The 20,272-nt window shown below is 53.1% G+C and overlaps 5 protein-coding genes across 5 annotated transcripts, besides 5 other annotated features; 1 reads left to right on the forward strand and 4 right to left on the reverse strand.

The window, feature by feature from the left end:
• Positions 1–128: 128 nt before the first annotated feature.
• Positions 129–3,865, reverse strand: EKO05_0007547 (Ras guanine nucleotide exchange factor bud5; the record flags this gene model as incomplete). The annotated part of the gene is made up of 2 exons (XM_038943429.1): positions 129–3,233; positions 3,284–3,865. The coding sequence occupies 2 exons, from the start codon at positions 3,863–3,865 to the stop codon at positions 129–131; spliced, it is 3,687 nt and encodes a 1,228-aa protein (XP_038793852.1).
• A 203-nt stretch (positions 3,866–4,068) lies between these two features.
• Positions 4,069–4,110: a tandem repeat.
• Positions 4,111–4,427: 317 nt separating this feature from the next.
• Positions 4,428–4,481: a tandem repeat.
• Positions 4,482–4,815: 334 nt separating this feature from the next.
• Positions 4,816–4,877: a tandem repeat.
• Positions 4,878–5,378: 501 nt separating this feature from the next.
• Positions 5,379–5,432: a tandem repeat.
• Positions 5,433–11,550: 6,118 nt separating this feature from the next.
• Positions 11,551–11,708: a tandem repeat.
• Positions 11,709–12,628: 920 nt separating this feature from the next.
• EKO05_0007548 (DNA replication protein psf2) lies at positions 12,629–13,504 on the reverse strand (the record flags this gene model as incomplete). The annotated part of the gene is made up of 3 exons (XM_038943431.1): positions 12,629–12,743; positions 12,798–13,297; positions 13,391–13,504. 3 exons carry the CDS (start codon positions 13,502–13,504, stop codon positions 12,629–12,631), a joined length of 729 nt encoding a protein of 242 aa, XP_038793849.1.
• A 190-nt stretch (positions 13,505–13,694) lies between these two features.
• On the forward strand, positions 13,695–15,587 carry EKO05_0007549 (Dolichyl-P-Glc:Glc(2)Man(9)GlcNAc(2)-PP-dolichol alpha-1,2glucosyltransferase; the record flags this gene model as incomplete). The annotated part of the gene is made up of 5 exons (XM_038943352.1): positions 13,695–13,805; positions 13,855–13,940; positions 13,997–14,598; positions 14,648–14,785; positions 14,833–15,587. The coding sequence occupies 5 exons, from the start codon at positions 13,695–13,697 to the stop codon at positions 15,585–15,587; spliced, it is 1,692 nt and encodes a 563-aa protein (XP_038793848.1).
• Positions 15,588–16,288: 701 nt separating this feature from the next.
• On the reverse strand, positions 16,289–17,459 carry EKO05_0007550 (uncharacterized protein; the record flags this gene model as incomplete). The annotated part of the gene is made up of 3 exons (XM_038943317.1): positions 16,289–16,930; positions 16,981–17,271; positions 17,319–17,459. The coding sequence occupies 3 exons, from the start codon at positions 17,457–17,459 to the stop codon at positions 16,289–16,291; spliced, it is 1,074 nt and encodes a 357-aa protein (XP_038793847.1).
• Positions 17,460–18,591: 1,132 nt separating this feature from the next.
• Positions 18,592–19,592, reverse strand: EKO05_0007551 (uncharacterized protein; the record flags this gene model as incomplete). Its single annotated transcript, XM_059637069.1, has 4 exons — positions 18,592–18,704; positions 18,754–19,120; positions 19,154–19,359; positions 19,442–19,592. 4 exons carry the CDS (start codon positions 19,590–19,592, stop codon positions 18,592–18,594), a joined length of 837 nt encoding a protein of 278 aa, XP_059493052.1.
• Positions 19,593–20,272: the final 680 nt, after the last annotated feature.

Raw genomic sequence — 20,272 nt, forward strand, 5'->3', positions numbered from 1 at the left:
CAAGGAGTGCTGGGTCGATGGGCGCCTAAGCGCCTTTACCAGCTGCGAAACGCCGGCTCAGCGTGACCAACATGGTTGAGGGTATCCTAAAAAGGTGAGGCGGCGCCTTGGTGCGCCTTGAAGTAAGTCTATGAGCCTTTCATCAGGCTGTTGTTGGAAAAGTTGAAGTTGAGGAACTCGAATTTTTCCCTGGAGGTAGTGCGGCTCTCAGCTGTGAGCGTGCTCTGGGCACTGTTGTCCACAGATGGAGACCCTCTGAGAGCATGTTGAAGCTCCCGTGGCTCGAGGAGGAGTGAGCGGCGATAGTAGCTCTGAACATTGGCTTGATCGCTCAACCGCACTCGCTGAATCTGTGCTTCCATCCAGTCTTGCATCTCTGGAATGGCGGCCAGATGATACGGCACCTGGAATGACTGCAACTGGCCAATGATCTTGGCCGTCTTCATGTGCTTGTCAAAGTTGATTACAGACTTGCTGTCAGTTCCAGACTCGCCAGGAAGTTGCCGAGTAGTGCCATTGCCGACATCGACGAACGTAAGATCGGTGAGATAGATCCCGACAAACGGAATACACGGTGCAACGTGGTTTTGTAGTCGTTGACGAAGGACAGCGTAGTTGCGCCCAACATCAGTGATTGTCTTCAGCTCGTCCAGTCGGACCTTGGTTTTGACGGAGACGAGCTCCCAAGTCTTCTTCAGACGCATAACCATCGAAGAGTTGAGAGAGCAGATGATGGCCATGAGGGAGTCGTAATTGTTTAGCTCCAGGCATTTTGCGGCGATCTTGACCCAGTGCTTAATCATAACAGCTCGCTTTTTTGCGTCTTCCAGGTGCAAGATCGTATCTGCAACCAGATTGGCTAGGTCAGTCGACAACTTTGACATTGCCTTGACGTTGACTGCCTTGGAATCACTCTTCTTGGTCCACTCCAGAGCCAAGAGCTCTTCGGGCTGAATGGCGCAGAAGAGTTTGGATTCGATTATGGTGAATTGCCTAGCCAGTTCCATGGGATCAAAGTCCAGAATGTTGCACTGCCCACGGCCTTCTTTGCTTGCTCTGAGAGCGTTGAGCTGGCCTTTAGTGACGATTGGCGATGGCGCATTGCTGTCGTTGGTTGAGAAGATCGTAGTGGAGATGCCAGTCTTGCCAATAGAAGAGACAAGTCTGGGCACGAGAGCTCCTGCACGAACCTCAGTGACCTTGGAGGTTAGCTCTGCAAGACGTTTGCCTGCTGTTGGTAGACATGCCCGGAGCTTCCCAGTCGCAAACGACAATATTAAGCCCAAGGCGACTGAATCGCTGTCAGCTGACCAATGGCTCTCCAGCCAGCCCTTGAAAACGTTGTAGACCCTGAGGCGAACTGGAACGCCGACCGTTTGGCTGTTTCCTATGTAGTCGAAGCGATCGATGAGGCTCTGCGCTAGTTCTGTTGGCGTCGTGAAGAGGCGGAACGTAAGGTAGAAGGTAGTGACAAAAACAGCATCAGGAGTGGCCTCATGTGTAGTGAGCTGCTCCACGAGCGCAGGAAGAGAGCCACCAGAGATCTGACCTTCCTTGTTGTACGCGAGCTCATGGACGTATGTCGTCTCCAGCAAATGTTCTTCACCAGCCGCAACGTCTTCGTTTGCCAACGAGCGAAGTTCGGAAGAACTGCCGAAGCTACTGAGAAGTGTCTGGAAGCTCTGTTTCTTGGAAGGTACGTGGTGATCCGGGGTCGTTGCGCGAGTAGACGTGTGCGAAACAACGCTGCCATTGCTAATGCTGAAGTGAAACGTACTGTTCGAGTCCGCGACTGAAGCATTGACACTGTCACTCCGGGCTGTTTTGGTGGTTGGTGGCTGCGTGACACCTGTAGGACATGCCGTAAGCTCGTACGTCGCAAGTTGAGCTGAAGTGATAGCATGGTCTTCGCTGAGGGGCTGCAAGGATGAGGTAAACGAGAGAGCCGTCGGACTTTCTGGGCTTTCAGCAACCGCTGCAGGAATAGTGGGCGGCAATTCCAAGCTGTCCGTATCCGAAGACGACTGCTTTGGAATATCCGGCAAGGGTTTCGACTCAAGGACCACAGAAGGCGGCAAGGCTTGTTCATCTTCGGCCGGTGGTGCCGGCAGTGGCTTGTCGGTCTCCAGTATACACTCTGAGATTTTTTGGGTCGCATCAAGGTCCTCCTGAGGCTCATGTGACAGTCCCGGACCGGCCGCGTCCAACTCAAAGTCACCAGTCTTCTCGATGACCAATCGAGCTTTGGCAACACAGTCGCCAGCAGACCGAACACAACTAGTGGCGGCAGCGACGAGCTGTTTACCGGAACTTGGTGTAAAGACCACCTCGTCCATGTCGGCATCGGAGGCATTGAACATATCTTTCGTAGCCTGTACTAGCTCGGTAAGTCGCAGGTACATGACGTCGCGTGTTTCTTCCAAAGCTTTCGATCTTCTCGAGTCGCGTTCCCATACTTCTTCGACAACGGTAAGGAGCTGGCGACAAGCAACGACGGATTGCTGGGTGATATGCGCCAGCTCATCCGAAGACCTCGATTGCAGATGCAACCCAATAAAAGATCCAATGAATCCCAGGAATGAGTCTTGAGCGGCGTTCAGCCGTTCCGAAACAAGGTTCTCCTTTCGAGCACCTGGCGAAGCTCCTGTGTACGACAGTCGGTGGGTGACGGAGAGTCTCTTGACTTGGGTCTGAGGATGAGTGGACAAGGTGGGCGAGTGGAGTACGTCTGATTCCGAGGGTAGGGAAAATGCAACCGAGAGACGATTGAGGTTGCGTGGTGGCTGACCTGTCGTCGTGGCGTCCGGGTTATCGTGCGCTAGATTGGGGGCTTGTGTTACTGGAGATTCGCTTCCATTCGCCAGTAGACTGTCATCCTCTACTCGAATTGGCGCCGATGACGGTAGCACGACAGCGTCAGCAGAGTCTGCCGGCGGTGTCAATGGGCGATGAGTGTTCCCGTGGTTCAGCTCGAGCGACAAGGACACAGCATCTGTTGCCCAGATATCGAGAAATCGGACCGCTCGTGTCACAAGCTTAAAAGACTTCAGCACGAGCTCATCCAGCTGCCCGAATACTGACACCGCATCCTCGTTGGACTGTAGTGTTTCTTGCAGCTTCTTCGCGGTCTTGACGAGTGTGGACAAATCACCCAGAAGCCCTTTTCGCATGCGCCGCAAGCCGACATGCGCCACGATCAAGGTCGAGTCTCTTGAAAGACAGTCGGTTCTTTCCTAGCCATCGTAAGTGGCTGTCGTGTGAGCATGGTGTAGCTTTGACTTACTAGAAAGAATCGTATACCGGCAATCATCCCTCGAACGTAGTCCTGCCTTGTGAATGCATCCAGGTTTCCGCTCTCGCCGTCTCGAACGAGGTCCCATAGATGCGTCAGTGCATTGAGTAAGTTGCGAATCGTAGGATGGTCGTATGGCTCGCAGTAATTTGTGGGCAGCCACCCACGTGCTCCGGAGCCGATCAAAGTACCATCAGCCCACCCATTGGGATGTACGGAATGTACCAGGATGACGTCGCCCTGCTGGATCGCTACTGTTATCGACGATTCATCTGTCGACGAGGATACGGTAGAAGCTGGGAGGTAGTGGTAGAAGGCGCGCAGATAGTGGTGGAAAACAGGCTGCGCAGGAAGAGGTTCTGCTGTCGAGTCGTCTACTGTAATAGGCGTCAATGGAGGTGATATCTGCGACTGTGCCTGTGACCGTATCGAAAGAGCTCGCGAAGACGATTGGCGACTATGGCCGAAGATGGTGGTGCGCAATTTCCTAGGCGATTTGGAGATGCTGAGGGGTGCAACCATGTCAGTCGAGTACCTTTCCACCTCTTCTGAGTCGATGGTGTGGTCACTCATCCTTGGGGTGGTGTACAGCGAACGGTGGGAGGTGAGGGTACAAGAAGTGAGTCGCTAATTGGGCGCCGCAGCTTCGGTGCGCTGCAGCATCGAATCCAAAGACTAAACGTCGGTCAAAGCGTGGTACCGAATGCACTTGATCGCCCCGGCGCGGTTCAAGGTGGTTATGGTATGGTAGAAGAAGGGAGCGAGAGCTTAGACGATGTTGGGTGTTGGTGTTGGTGTTGGTGTTGATGTTGATGTTGCTCGCTTGCTGTTGCCATGTCATTATTGTGATCGGGATGGGGTGGGTGAGGAATGGTGCCGCCCGATTGGGCGTGGTGAAGGAATGTGGTGAATGTAGGCGACAATCACGAGGCGGCGCACTCGATGCAACCAACGAGGAGGGTTGAATGACGGTGGCGACGCAGTGAATGCGCTCGAATGGCAATGCAACAGGGGTGGCCGGCGTGTTGGCTTCACAGTAGAGGGAGTATTTACCTAAGTGACTGAAGACGGCGGTATGGAGGCGAGCCGTGAAACAGCCAGCTGAATTCAATGCGCCGGGGAGAGGTGGAGCAGTAGGCGTGAGGCGTGAGGCGCGAGGCGTGAGGCGCGAGGCGTGAGGCGTGAGGCGCGAACAGGGAACGGACGAGGTCTCAGACACCGTCAGTCTTCTCGTCGACGACGCCGAATCGATACTGGGGGGTGATAAGGAGGGGCAGGTGCTCGATATGCAGCGTGCAGCAACCAGGGCCCAGCGGTGACGCGCCTTCTGGCAGGCAGTACGGAGTACGTGAGGAAGGGATCGTGGGCCGTTGCTGCAAGGGTCGGGCCTACGCTCGAGTCGTCGCCGACAGGGAGAGACAAGGCGAGGTCAACGGTCGTCTGTTGCTGGTGCGGCGCTCAGGCGAGTCAGGGCTCAGATTGTGGGAAGGAAGGAGCGATTGTGGTGGGAAACAACAGCCATGACCAGAACCAGAACCAGAACCAGAACCAGAACAAGAACGAGAACAAGAACAAGAACAAGAACGGCAAGACGGACAGGCAAACGCACACACAACAACTGCGCACTGTACAGACGATGGCACACACGCGACGGCGAGACAACCAGGTGGTGACGAGAGCAGACATGGTGCACGCAGGACCGCCGCACTATTATTGCTCGTCCATGGCGGATGGATCCCTCGACCCCCGTCGTGACCTGCAGCGAACTGACGGCTTGGGGGGCAAGCTCGTAAAGCTCCAGGGCCCAACATGGCTGCTCGCTGCGCAGGCCGCATAGTGCCAGGGCGCGGCAGGGGTGGGCGGCCAGGGAGCGATGGCGGGCCCTGCGGCGTCGTGACTGCTCATTCCAGGCCGTGCGCGAGGGAGGCCGGGGAAACACCACCGGCCTCCGAGCCCTTGCGCTTGCACCTGCGTTGCTCAACCTCGAGCCCTTTGCGCGTCGCGTCTGATGATCCAGCAGACCGACGTGAGGAATCTGGACCCACGCGCACGGCGTTGCTGTGCAGTGCATCGCATCTCGAGTCACCAGCCCCCGCAGCCCTGGCAGCCATCGCAGCCCTCGCAGCCCTCGCAGCCCTCGTCCAAGGTGCGCAAGCACGCGCCGAGGGCATGACACGGACATGACATGCCTGACAGCACCGCCGTGACTCGAGCTGCCTGTCACAACTGCGGTTGCCCGCATAAAGGCCCGCGCAGCATGCACGCACCCGACTACCCAGGGCTCTTGCGCGAGGCTGCTCATCTCATTGAATGATTGAACACTCACGCCCCAGCCTCTTTTGGCTCAATGAGCTAGGGATCCACTGCCTTGCTCAAGCTGTCTAGCCCGCAACAGGCATCTCCTGAACGGCACTCGATCCGCGGCTGCCGTGGCGGACGCTTCCCATCCCTCCCCGGGATTGTCTTCTGCATTGCGACGCATGCTCCTCATTGGCTGTCACCGGGAAGCTTTCGCAAAAAGCCACATGGCTGCAGTGCTGCAGTGCTGCCATAATCATCGCACAGCACAAGCAGCATAGCAAGCCATCCCGCTCCTTCGACATCGTCCGTCCGTCGCACCATCAGAGCGCAGTGGCCCTCAAAGGCCAACTGTTCGCCAGACGTCATGTCTTAGCCAAGGGACCTCTCCATGCGTGGGGAGATACCCACTTCGACTCCCCGCTAGATATCGCCTTTCCCTCCGCTTGAAAAGCTTTCAAGGTCCCGTACTGGCCTGGCCCGCCCTCGCACGCCTTACCACACTGAACTCGCGGGGAAACGTCAAGAGCAGTTTCAAATTTGGCAACCTGCCGAGCGAGCGTAATCGAGCACCGGCTCTGCTCTACTCCACATGTTGACCGTCACTGTTGCAATGCTAGGGCGTTGGATGTAGGCACCCTCACCGGAAACCCCTTGAGGTATCTGAAGTTTGTATCGCAGCAAAAGCGCATGTGCACCGCAGGATGCAAGCACTAGCTGCATGGATGATGATGCTGTGCGACCAAAGCGCATGCAGGGCATATCGATATCTCAACTCGCATACACCGCAACATCCACCCTTTCTCAACAAGGGCACCGTCCAATGTACAAAAGTGCGCCAAACAACCTCGGTCCGCTTCGCTGCTCGGTCAAGCTTTGGAATCGTCTTGCGTACACAACCTGTCTTTCAAGACATCCAATAAGGGTTGCTGGCAATCAAAAGCAGCGTCCAAGGCTCCATGTCACCCGCTTCCGAGTGCTCTTTTCGGCAACGCTCGCTATGGTATAATACGAGCCTCTGGTAGATGCCCTAGGTACTCCTAGATTCCATCTTCCTGACTTCTAGACTCGCAACCTTCCCCATTTGTAAATAGGTCTCTGTACTTTCACGTGAAGCAGGGGCAATGCCCAATGCGCAGCAAGAATTGATGTTCGTATGTGTCCATCACCTACCGGCAAACTCTCGCAACAGTACTCCTTGTCGCAGACTCGCTCATCCTCACCCCTTCACCACAACGGGATCGCGATCTGCACCAGGGTGGCCCAAATCTTCAAGACTTGGTCGGCACCTATGCATGTTCTGGTTATCGTCTGCATAACTTGAACTTTTCGAGCCTCAGACAACCCCTTCTGGATATCGGAAGTTAGTCCACGACTTTCCAATACTTGAACTTTTAGAGCCTTCAGAGGATCCCTTCTGGATTTTGGAAGTTAGTCCACGACTTTTCAATACTTGAACTTTTCAAGCCTCAGACAACCCCTTCTGGGTATCGGAAGTTAGCCCACAACTTTTCAATACTTGAACTTTTCAAGCCTCAGACAACCCCTTCTGGGTATCGGAAGTTAGCCCACAACTTTTCAATACTTGAACTTTTCAAGCCTCAGACAACTCCTTCTGGGTATCGGAACTTAGTCCACGACTTTCCCATACCTGAACATCAAAAAACATGCTGCATACACATGTCATTTGTCCAGTGAAGACACCCTGCAGCTCACAAGAACACAAGAACACAGACAACGTGCACTAGAAATCCTCATCCATCAAGCGCTACACTGGCAGTTCGCCGGAGCGTACACACATGTACACCACAATGCATGCTCACGGCAGCTCACGTCTCGTCTCTGAACTCAATATGGGATAGAGTTCAGACTTTACGAATGACGTAGGATCATTGCGGTCCAGCCCACTTTCTAACTTCTGTCAATACAATTCAAGCTTAAGCCTGTCTGTCAGCCCGCGTATCGTGCGTACAGATGTAGGATCTGGCGCATTGCGATTGGGTTTGTCTCAAATACAACCGGAGAGAGGGTTCCACGGGTTCCCATCGTGTCGATCAACTTGCTATGCCTGCGAGCATCTTCATTTTGCTCAACTGCGCTACGCTACGCGATGAAGGCCTTGAGCGGACTTTGCTCCGTCGGGTATATGAGCGACATTCACATACCTCTTCAGGTTCTTCCAAGCTAAACAGATCTCGAGCCTCCACCTCAACAAACTCTGCCTGCGAAGTGATGGAGATGGCACCACTGAGGCGCGCGCCGTCCACGGGGCACTCCCTTAGCCGCCGCTATCAAATCGTCGATCGCTGATCCCCGAACCTCTTGGTTTTGTTTTGGAGCTTTTCCCTCAGCCGTTTTCATTATGCATGGTGATTGGGAAGCACCATCTCAGCACCTCGCCGAATCATCAAGATATGAGCATCTTCTCCAGATTAGATAGGCGTGGAGCCTCTGGCTTTACCCTGTCGTGAATGGCATGGATTAGTGACTCTGATTTGGGCCGCCAGACCCCTGTCTGAAACAGCCACGAGCCTCTCCTCATTCGCAACAAGGCGACCCAGGGGCATGGACAGGCATAGCAGCCTTGCCGTTAACTGGCAGTCTGGCCGATGCACACTTACCGGTGCGTGGGATGCGCAAAGGCTTGACTTGGAGGTCATGTGAGTACCCCAAGAGGCAACACGAGGCACGATGAGCTTGACCATACAAGATGAGCAGCGCGCTCAATCTCTACACGGACGTGTTCTTCTCCGGCTGCGAAGAAATGAGGCGGGTCGTATGCGGTAGATCCGTACGTAACTCGTCCATTCAAGTGCACACACAAGAGCCCGGAACACTCCGACCCGATTTCGGTCACTTTCAAAGGATTTTCGGACAAGGACCAGGTCCAAGTCACCCTTGTTGACGAGATCAACATGATGCCCCAGCATACGTACCCTTGAGGAGCAGGGAGGAAGCGCTTTGCAACGACTTGTTCACCAGAGCAACGCTTTGCCGGCAACCAGCTGACAGGAATAATCTATCGCAGGCGTTTTCAAAGTACGCTACCAAGGGAACAACGTTGTGCGACCTCCCGACCTACCATTACCATCACAATGGCCTGCACCCGGGTTCAACAGAACGGCAAATGTTCTGCATACGGACCACACTCGGCATCACGTCGTCCCGAAACTCCCGCTGCAATGCTTTTCAAACGCTGTGGACAGGCGCACAACCACCAGCGCAAATGAACGGTTATCGCTTTTTGAACAAGGGCTGAGGATCTCGCCAATGACTACTCGGATTTGCACAGACATCCCTTGCATACAAGGCCTGCTAGCCACATGCGTGGTCGAACGTTCGCCCCATCCAGAATCATTTGTGCAAGTACCGCTTCCGCGTCTGAGGCGGCAATGCGGCGCAACGGTGGCCCTGGCAATCGGCACATTTCTCTATACTCCCAGTGCTGAGACGAGGGCTAGCTGCGCCTGAACCTTGTGGGCAAAGGATTGTTGACCGCTGAGCTACGCCACATTGGCACAATCGTGGGCTGCTCCTACGGATAATGTCACGTCAGATTTCCGAAAGGATGCAACTTGCTCGGGTGGGGTACGAGCCTTACGCAGGTACCATCTCATCTGAGAGACGAATTCGGCCCTGAATAGGTGCGAATCGATGTAAAATTACCTTCCGTTTCCGGCAGTTGCCTGAGTCCAAGGGTGCTCGGAGACATCCGAAGCACCAGCCTCATGCGCCGGAGAGGAACAGCGAGTCTTTTGCGGATGATATCTGACGCCAAGCAGATCTTGCGTGCTTCGGAACAGTAATCAGAGTATGACGCAAAGCGGTCAAGTGGGGCGTATCATTGTAACCCCCTCCCTGCACATCGTTCGCAGCACAATCCGTATTTACTGTTGGGCAACTATACCTAGCTTCAGTCTGCTGGATCGGCTTTTACGAGACACTGCGAGGTTCTACAAGTTAAGGCCAGGTCCACAAGCACGATATGATCTAATACAAGTGATTTGTTAATTGTCTTTAGGTCCAGCGTTGAATTCGCGGAAGAACTATTCATCGGCTCAAAACGTACAGTGTCCCATTCAGAGCACAGCAATGCTATATGTCAGGATGATCCCCAGCTCACGGTGCGCATATGCATTATGCTATAGGATATATGCAGTCACACGTGCAGCCAACGAGGCAGTCGACTGAATGACATCCATTCAACTCTCAGCAGAATCCAAACTGAGGCCTACTCGCACCACAGACAGTCGCAAGAACACCAACTCGACTGCACACACATTCCGAACATCCGAGCTTGAACACCTGTTCGCGAAGGTCGAACTGTACATCGAAAATACCGCGATCCACTATAGGTCAGCATGCCTATAAAACCGTCTCACGACACCCGATGCACCTCGCCTCCCGGTAGAAGCCTGGAATGTGATTGGAGGAACAACTCCACCTCCACCACCTCGTACTTCATCATCTCCAGAGAGTCGACCATGTTTCTATTCCGGGACAGCGTAAGATGAGTACAGACCGTTTTTGCAATGAACAATGACATGGTCGTTGCCACATCCTGCCAGAACAGGTAGGTTTTGCAGCAAAGAGTCGATTGCTGCTATGGAGATCCTATGCGTTGTATTGCAGCTACGACATAGATTCTCATCTCCAGACGCGGGTCCTGCACAGCTTTCTGCCTCCACAAAGCCTCCGTGCTCATCTCACAGCGTCACGGTGGAGTCGTGAACATACCGGATGAGGGAGGTGGAGGGAGAAGTATGGACAGCTGTTATGGAGATCCTATAGAGCTTACTGCAAACTCTGTCATTACCCTCATGTCCCGTTGACTTCCCAGCCGCCTTCTTCATCTCAAACAGTCGTACTGCCTGCCGCCTGCTGCCACAAGAGGCATGTTTGTAACATTGTGTCGACGACTGCTATGGTGATCATATCAGGTATATTGCCACTTTGATACTACTGATCCTTCTTTTGTCTCCTGCCTCGGATTCCTCCCCGATTTTTTGGACCGCCCTTTATCTTACGCGGTCGTGCTAGCTGCCATATGCTACCACAAAAGGTATGTCCGAAGCATTGTGTCGAAGACTGCTATGGAGATCATATCAGTCATGTTGCAACTTTATCACCAGTGACCCTTCTTCTGTCTCCTGCCTTGGATATTCACCCGGGTTTCCTGACCGTCCTTCATCTCATGCGGCTGTGCTAGTAGCAATGTGCCACCACAAGAGGCATGTTTGGAGCACGGCATCGATGACTGCTATGTCGATCATATGACTGCTACCGAGACCTTCTCCACTGTAGACTGCTCTCTCATCTCCAAACCCAGACCTTCTTCCCATCCTCTCCTCTACAAGCTGCTGTACTCATTGTCGGGAGTCAGTTCAGCCACATCTATGCCTGTAAGGAAGTAGATTCACCACACACCATTGATGGCCACTGTAACTACACCTTACATCTTCAGCCGCTAGCTATGCAAAACAGAACAAGTCCGTGAGACAAGAGCAAGGAAAACCCCGTAAACCACAAGTAGGCCAACGCAATCTCCCCACACAAACCCGAGTCGTGCAAGATGCCCCAAGAAGCAGTTCCCCTACCGCGACGTGAATGCCTGCCATGGAGACGACATACCCGCACCGACCCAGACCAAAAACCCACAACGGCGCACATGCAAAACGTGCCATGATCGCCTCAGTACATCGGGGGAGTCAGCGCTGCCGAACGACCCGCCCTCACTTTTGGACTTCGCTTAGGATCCAGCACAGAGGTCTTTCATTTCCCTCCAGCCTTGCAGCTTTCTCTCGCCGACATCTGTCTTGTTCGAGCTCAGCCGGTCAGAGTTTGGGCGTGGGGACTTGGGATTGGTGGAGTGTGTGCGAGGAGCTGAGGAGCTGAGGAGCGGAGAGATGCAGTTCCCTTGCGGGCGTGGCGTGAGCTGAGCGACGACGGGGGTGAATTGGGAAGAAGAAGAAGAAGAAGAAGAAGAAGAAGAAGGAGAAGGAGAAGGAGAAGGAGAAGGAGAAGGAGAAGGAGAAGGAGAAGGAGAAGGAGAAGGAGAAGGAGAAGGAGAAGGAGAAGAAGAAGAAGAAGAAGAAGAAGAAGAAATGAGAGAGACGGATCAAAGCAGAGGCTGGGTTGATTGCTTTTCATCAGCGCTCGGGGAGTAGGTGGGTGACAGATGGCGTTCGGCCACATGCAGCTGCATTGATCTGTGCAAGTATTGTTGAATGTGCAAGGCATGACATAAGTGGATCGATGCAAGCAAATCCCAAAGGAGTCGCTGATGCGTTGGCGTGGGGGTCGCGGTGGTTGCTTTTGGCTTCATCCGTCAAGCTCTGGGGATGAACTGTGTACTGACTGGCGTCTGAGAATGTCAAAGTCTGTCCGTGTGGGTGTAGGTTCGGCTTTTCTTCTAGGCATTCAACATACTAAACGGCTACATTTTCTACTAGGCGGATCACGTAAAGGCACTGCCAACGACCAAGTCCTTGCCCTTGCCACGCAACCCGGTCCAGAGCCTTAGCAGGACACTGTACCCTGAGGCTCATTTCAGCCACCGCGCTGCATCTGGCATCTCTACCCGTTACTCCTCGTTTTCCCAGCTCTCTGCGGTCCACGCTCGCCTATAGTATGTTGTGAAGTGGCTGTACAGTGACAGCGCCCGCATATCCCAGCAAGAGCGCAGTCTACTTACACGCCACACCGCTGTCTACACCTGCCACTGTTACACAGCAGTCGCGCAGGACCGACAGTGGGTCGTCAATAGTTGCGGCGGTTATGTACGGGGTACATGCGCGTGCGAACAGGGGTCGGGCCGTGTGCGCAAGCGAGCCGCATGTGCGTACGAACGGTGTGAGGGTTTATGCCGGTGGCTTGATAAAAACCAAAGCCGAGGCGTCGTAATGATGTCGCAGTTCAGGACTTCATGTGATGAGCCTAAAAGATGCTTCTCCTGTAGTCCAAGCTGGGGACGGTGTGCCATTGCGGCGACACCACGAGGTGCGTCGTTATTGTTGTTGTTGTCATTGAAGGATGCAATCATTGCATATCCATCTCGTCATCGTCGTAATCTCCGGCAGGACCAGAGTAGCCGTTCTCGGCCTCTTCTGCGTCTCGGTCTTTGCGTTGTTGCTCGCGAGACGCTCCGATTTTCCTGCAGATTATCAGCATTTGTGTCCCATAGCCATCTTCTTCATGACAAGTGTACCTCAAGCCATCTATCACGCCTATGACAAATGCCCTTCCCTCTCCCACTTCCATGCCCCCAACACCATTCATCTTGACTCCACCGCCTGCGTCCAGTACTTCCACACCGCTCCGTAGCTTCGCCATGCGCACTTCTCGTAGTCCTCTGAGCAGCTTGCGAACCTGATCTGGCTCTTCGAAGTCATCTGCTGCAGCTTCCAGCAGCATTTCGCCTAGCTCCAACCAGTGATATGGCAACGCATCTGGTGCTGCGTCTGCTGTAGATGTGGGAAGGAATGGAGGTGAAACAGGAAGCGTGTTGTCTGAAGGCTGCGGCGGTAGTCGCGGTGGCGGAGAGAACGTATCTGCATGCTCGGTCTCGTGGTCGAGGATTGCGGTGAGGGAGTGTGTGTTCAGCCATGGTGGAGGGAGAATATTGGCGCGGCGTTGGCGTTTAAGGAGAAGGGCGAGCCAGAGGGGGATGTTACTTCTCTGGGGCGGATTGAGAGGTTTTAGAGGTCCCTATATTTGTATGAGTTTCAAACTGGGAACATACAAGCGCATGGTTGCATGGACATGCACTTCTGTAGAGGGGTTTTGGAGGGGCAGACATACTCCAAGCAGCTCCAGACCTTCGAGTCTCTGGCGCGGGATGACAGTCACGAGTTCCATTTCGCACAGAAACGCGATCTCTGGAGGCGTGAGCCCCGGCGGAAGAGGCAATGCCATTGTCGCGACGCGTGGGTGTCATCTCGAAATGTTCATAAGAGTGAACGAACCGCGGACGCGCCCAAACAAGCTTTGCCTAATTCGCGCTAGCTTCTTGAGGCTCTCCCGCGGCCTCGGTGGCCTTTGATATCTAGTGCCGTCACTTTGTCAACATCACTCTTCCCTTCGATTCCGACTTTCTCGCGTCCAGATGCTGGAAAACTGGCAAGGAGCGGCTCCTCATGCTGCTTCCAGCCTTTTTGCGGTCGCTGCCGCTTCATGGGCAAGTGTGGCTGGCGGGAAAGTGCCACAACCGTATCTGGTAGGTAAGCGGCCCTTACTGTCTCATGTTATAGTGTTGACTTTTTTAGGATGAGTTCTTTCACGTCCCTCAAGCTCAGAAGTACTGCAAAGGAGACTTTTCCTGGGACCCTAAGATCACTACTCCGCCAGGCTTGTATGACCCTTTTACCCCTGCTGGATGGAGCGAGAATCAACTAACCATGAATGCAGATACTTGATAGCCAAGCTGTTCCAGCCTATTGTTGGATGTAGTACGAAAGTTTTGCGATTTCAGAACGTCCTGGCGATCGTTCTGGTCTTTCACACAGTCCTTCACATTCTGCGCTTGGTACGAGAACGAGTAGATCCTCAACGGCCTACGAAAGAATCTCTCAAATTGACCAATGAAGAGAATATCAAAAATGGTTTGAGTGTAAACCTGGACGGAAAGATGCCCGTGTCGAATGCTCTGAGTGCTGTCAATATCTCCCTACTGCCGCCACTCTTCTTTTTTGCTGCGCTGTATTACACAGATGTCATGTCGACTGCAGCGGTGCTTTTAAGCTACCAAATCTTCCTGCATAAGAGAAGCCCGGCTGGAGATATTCGCAACGATGTTTCCACTGTGTTCGTCGGTATTGTGGCTTTGTTCTTCCGACAGACCAACATATTCTGGGTAGCTGTGTTTCCCGCTGGTTTGACTGTTGTTCAAGTGCTGGAGAGGAACGAGCCATGGATGCAGATGAAAGAAAAGAAGCCGACATCGATCTTGCAAGAATGCTGGAAAACCAATACAGTCTATGACGGCTCTGTATACGATGCTGGCTTACGAGGTATGCTAAGTCCAAACGTATTACTCAACGATTTAGCTGATATTGATAGATGTCATTATGTTCGTGTTGACCATCGTACCTGCAGCGTTGAGGAAACCCATCGTGGTACTAAGATCAATCGCTTCGTATGTTGTGCTTTTGGTCATATTCGCTGGTTTCGTAGCTTGGAATGGCAGCGTGGTGTTGGGTATGTTCGTCCGCGTACACTTCGCTTAGGAGAACTGACAATAGCAGGCGATAAGTCGGCTCACACAGCCACCATCCATATCCCCCAAATGCTCTACATATGGCCTTACATTGCTCTTTTCTCAGCGCCTATATTGCTAGGACCTTTATACCGCATCGTTGGTCCTTTCATGCCGCCTCAGCTCAAGAAAATGCTAGGATACACGCCGCCTAAGAACGGGCCATCTCTACCGGAGCTTCTGCCTGCTACTTTGTTCATCGCTGGCGGTCTAGCTGCTGTACACTTCAACACGATAGTTCATCCCTACACCCTGGCCGACAACCGACACTACGTATTCTACATCTTTCGGATCTTACTTCGCCATCCAGCGGTCAAATACATAGCAGTTCCTGTATACTACGTATGCGCGTATCTGAGCATTCAAGCCCTCGGATCTCTACCTGTTCAGCCAGAGAACACCAAGCCGGAAAGCAAAAATCTCCGAACAGATCCCCCCACCAAGCCAAAGCCGTGTCAGGTCAGTTTCGTCCTCGTCTGGCTGGTTGCCACTGCACTCTCTGTAGTGACCGCACCTCTGGTCGAGCCCCGCTATTTCATCATTCCTTGGATCGTATGGCGCCTGCACGTACCGTACCTACCCGTTTCATTCACCGTCCGAGGCAAGCAGTACTCGCAGGACTTGCGTCTTGTGGCCGAGACTATCTGGCTACTTGCCATCAACCAGGTCGTACAGCACTTGTTCCTGTACCGGACGTTTACGTGGCCGAGCGAGCCAGGGAAAATCCAGCGGTTCCTGTGGTAGAGCGTTGCGTTTTGGTATGCAACATCATCAATTTGGCGGAGATCGAGATACGGTTCGGATAAGAGGGAGTGCGCAATTCAACAAAATCGTCTAATGTTGTAATCGAGACGAGCCCACCATTCTTCATTCCTCGAGTTCTTCGTACTTGTGTCGAGGAAATTACTTCTCATTCACCGCGTACAATCAACCCTTCGTTACTCAACACAACAGCGTTTTACAGCATTGCACTGAAGTCAATACGGTGCAACAGCATGTGTTTTCCCGCGAGAACGCAACGCCTGCACAAGGTTGAGAACGCTAAGACTTGTAAGATGGTGCTACTTGACTATATGAAAAAGCAAAAAAATTGATGCGCTTTGACCCCGGCTAGGTTCGTGAAATGGGCGACTCGCCGTGTAACCAGTGTATATATAGCTGCAAAGCGCTGCGTCATGCACAACACAGCATCGTAGGCAGGCGTTTACCAAAAAAAACACCAGTCACAAACAAGGGGCTCTCACATGACACTGACAGGCAGATGTTGAGGGATTTGAAAGTAGAAGCTGTTGAAGTTGCTATTATGCACAAGTAACTCCGCCCCTGCCCCTGCCATAGTATGCATGCAATGTTCGAGCTCAAATTGTACAAAAAAGAAAGTGGTATCATAATCGTTCATATACGCGCACCATCCTCAGTCCTATCTCCTGGGTACTATCCGCACTTCAGATCTTGTCAAAGTCCACCTCAGGCCTCCTCACGCTAGGATGGTGCGCAAGGTTGGGCTTGACCAGGTGTGCAAACTGGGGGTTTATGTTCAACGGGCCCGAAATCTCCGCCGGCACGCGAGGAACTTCGGGCTCTTCCTCCCTTGCCATGCGCTGCCAGAACTTCTTCTTCGCGGGCTCGCCACCGTATGTTGTGCGCGAGTAGATTGACGATGAAGGGCGATGGCCGAAGAAGCTGGGCTTGGGTGGCGAGGTACTGTGGTATGAGGGGAGGAACGAACCCCGTACGCTCTTGAATGCCGAGATGGGGCTGAATGCGAACTGAGAGAGACGGTTGGGGTTCTGCTGCTGGGCTTCGGGTTGAGGTGAGCCGCAGTCAACACGAGGTGTAGGTGCACCCATTGCTGGTGGTGTACCCATGCGCATGGGCGGTGTGGCATTGCGCATTGGTGGAGAGTTGCCAAAGTGCGAGCGAGAAGAGCTGCTGCCAGTGTGATGTGTACTAATGGTGAAGGCCTTGTGCTTGGGATCGTAGTCGTAATGCTGAGATTCGGCATCTACTTCAGAAAGGGTCATGGCACCTCGCGAGCGGACACGACGAGCTGTGATGCCTCGAGATCGGTCGCAGAAGACGTAGCTCTGTGGTATGTCAGTTTCTGCTATTTCGGCTGGCGAACAATCAGACTTACTGCAATAACATTGAAGAAGCCAATGACGATGGCAAGGATACCAGATGCCACAAGCAGCCTCCAGAAGGGCAGAGTGAGGGTTTTCTGGCTCGTGGCTTCCTTGTTCATGTTGCCGAGCATGTTGAGTCCGAGAACCATCATGGCACAGCCCAATGTCACGAAACCATGGGCAGGGCTGAGGAGAGGCCAATTGCGAGCGTAAAAGTTACGGAAGAGTGAGCACTCGGAGACAATGAGGAACAAGCCAACAATAGCTGTAATGACGTGGCTTGTAGCATCGAAGAAGAAGAACTGGTTGCCATTAGGTTTTGCCCATTCACTCAACATTCTAACCATACCTTGGAAACAATGAATGTCTTGACAAGCATTACAACACTGCTGGCGACCACGGAAGCAAGTGCGATAATGTTCAAACCCCTCTGAACGTTGAGGATGATGTAGCCTGGACCGGCCAGGTGATCTGCTGAGAGAAGTGGCATTTCGTTTTCGTGGGTATAGTAGATTTTCGTTTATGGTTTTCGTGGGTAGAGATGGTTTTGACCTGACCAGCAGTCGAGAAATACGCGTCAAGCGGTTAATAGAGAGTCAAGAGAGAGAACTAGAAAGTAAGTGATGTAGAGGGGACAAGCCCAACGCCGTAAGGCAAGTGAGTCTTCTTGCTCGACAATGATATCAACAACAAACAATAAGAATTGAAGAGAAACTCTGGGGGATCTCGAGGTGAAGGGGAACCTCAGGACGAAACCCACGCTAGCAAAAGTCAACTGTGCAACCGTTGTCGCCCAATGTCGCGAACCTCATGTTAGCTCGGATTAAGGCGCATCGCGCTGGCATCAGTTCGACGTGGCAATCGAGTGGTCCAAATTGCATGCCACGACCTTGCACTGCTTTCCAGATCACAGTGAAACAGCCCCACGCTGGACGCGGGCGGCCACGCAGGTCCAGTCGTTGATTCTTGGCTTTCAGGCTTGAGAGACACAGTTGGCGACAAGGACCCTTGACTGTTTGGCTGCCGATAGCCAGATAGTTGAGCCTCGTCTGCTCAAGGTGTGGCAGTCGCGTAGTGATTGGCCGTGAAGGTTTCGAATCTGAAACAACGCCCCAGATCCGCGCCGAGTCCGCGCGCGGCACGGTCGAGCCACATGCTGCCCGGGGTCAAGCAAATACTCCGCTGCAACACTGCTGCAAAGACGTGAGAGGCGCTGAGGGCATTCTACAGTGAGCAGATGGAGGACGTAACGAGATAAAAGCGCTTCGGAGTCGTTCCTTGCAGGGTCACATCTTGGCGCTAAATTATCGGCGCGGTCGTATTTAGCGGCAGGCTCGACAGATCTCCAAAGTTCGCGAGGAACACCCTGACAACAGAAGGTTTTGAGTGCAAGCCTGTGCGCCAGATCGCTGTTAAGAGATACGCACCTCGTTGACTCGAGATGATTCACCCAGGGTCCTGCACTGCAGGCCTAAGGAGCTCGCTGGTACTCTCACCACTTAAGCACGGCCTCGAGCCTCAACAAACTCCTGATATTGCAGCCTCATTTCTCTACCTAGCAAGCACGGCTATCATCATCAGAGCGCCTACCACAGCAGGCGATGCGCAACCAATGTCGACCCTCAAGACGACCATGGGTGGCCGTCTGACCCAAGCTTTGCTCCGAGAAAGCCGAGTTTGAGCAGCTTCTGCTCCTTGATCTCCTCCTGATGAGCTTCCATCTCTTCGTCGTCCCCTAGATTCTGGTCAGCATTCGGGTCTCGATCGACTCCACGAAAGCTTACAATTAACGCTAATGAAGCCGCCCCTTAGATAACCTGCCCTCTTCTGGGCGAGATACAGCGACAGCCCTCCCGTCTGGATGCCCTTGTCTTTCGCGAACGGCGTCAGAGCATCTACCACAGCCCCACAGTTCGTCTCAGTCACACCCACAATGCCAGGATGCACTGTAAAGACGCGAAATTTGGGCTTCTCAGCGTCGAGGAACTCAGCTAGCTTCATCAAAGCGAGCTTGCTCCCAGAGTATGAGCTTAGTCCTGGAAAAGTGAACGGTGCGCCGAGCGTGCCCAAGAAGATGATGGAACCACCTGGGGAAGACTTCAGGTAGTAATGCGCTACGGTATAGCTGGCCTTAACATTCAACTCATAGTCCTTGAATCACACATCAGGTTCCAATTCTCCAACAACACCGGTGGTTGTGCCTCCTGCTGCGTGGACAAGCACATCAATCGCAACCAGGGAGTCAATGGCATGTTTGAACAAGCCTTCGACGTCTGAATCTGAAGTCAGATCCGCAATGAGCGCCAGAACTTGTGTCGAGGGACTGATGGCTTTGACAGCCGAGGCAGGCTCATCAAGCAGCTCCTTCTTACGCCCCACGAGCACGATGCCTTTGGCGTCAGCGAGAGTACAAGCGCGTGCAACCTCCTGTCCCGTGTTCAGCAAGGTAAGGCACGCTCTGAAATCTAGTACTTAGCCCTCCAATACCACCGGTAGCACCAGTGATCAGGACCGTTTTGCCTGTAGCGCTAAGTTCAGGATTGTTGGGATCAATAGCGGGATAAATCTCGCGTTTCATCGTTTTGGTGAGCTGGAAGGGTGTTGTAAAGGCGTTAGAGTCCATTCTTGCTAATCGACGATTGCAACGGTGACTTGTGCGGATTTGTTAAGTTGAGTTACCGGGTTCTGTTGCGGACTTTGCCGGCACTTCAAGGCACCATTCCCATTGATTTGTATTACCGTTGACTACGGCGACATGTCTACACGAACGTTAAGTATGGTGGTGATCAAGCAGACATTGGATTTTCGCCCAAGTTCGCTCCTACGATTGGAAATGGAGCTGAAGCAAGCATCTCGGCTTCGGTGTTTTGTCTGCGCGATGAGGTTGGTTGGTCAGGCCAGCAACGTCCAAAAGAAGACATGGTGTGAGATGTGGATTACAAATGTTGCTATCTTCTCTTACACCTCTCACATCGCTGCTTCCGAGAGAGAAATCTGGCGAACTAACTTGGCGGTTTTTGTGCTTACTAGTGTCAATTCATCAACGATGTTTGAAAGCATTAGCTTTGCTCGAGTTACCACTAACGTAGTGCAGGCTTTTCGGCCAAACTGCTTGTGGCCAAAACTCTTTCATCAGCATCTGACCCCATTGCATGGCAGGCGCCGTAGCAAGAACACCATTGTACTGTTCAGTATGACGCTGCGCTATCATATGACCTTGACTATCACCAGTTGAGCATCCGTTTCAGTAGCTATAAACCGGTTTCCTCCCATGGTAGGCCTGAACAGCAGCCTTACCAAGGA

Source organism: Ascochyta rabiei, chromosome 12 (assembly GCF_004011695.2).
Source record: "Ascochyta rabiei chromosome 12, complete sequence".
NCBI lineage: Eukaryota > Fungi > Ascomycota > Dothideomycetes > Pleosporales > Didymellaceae > Ascochyta > Ascochyta rabiei.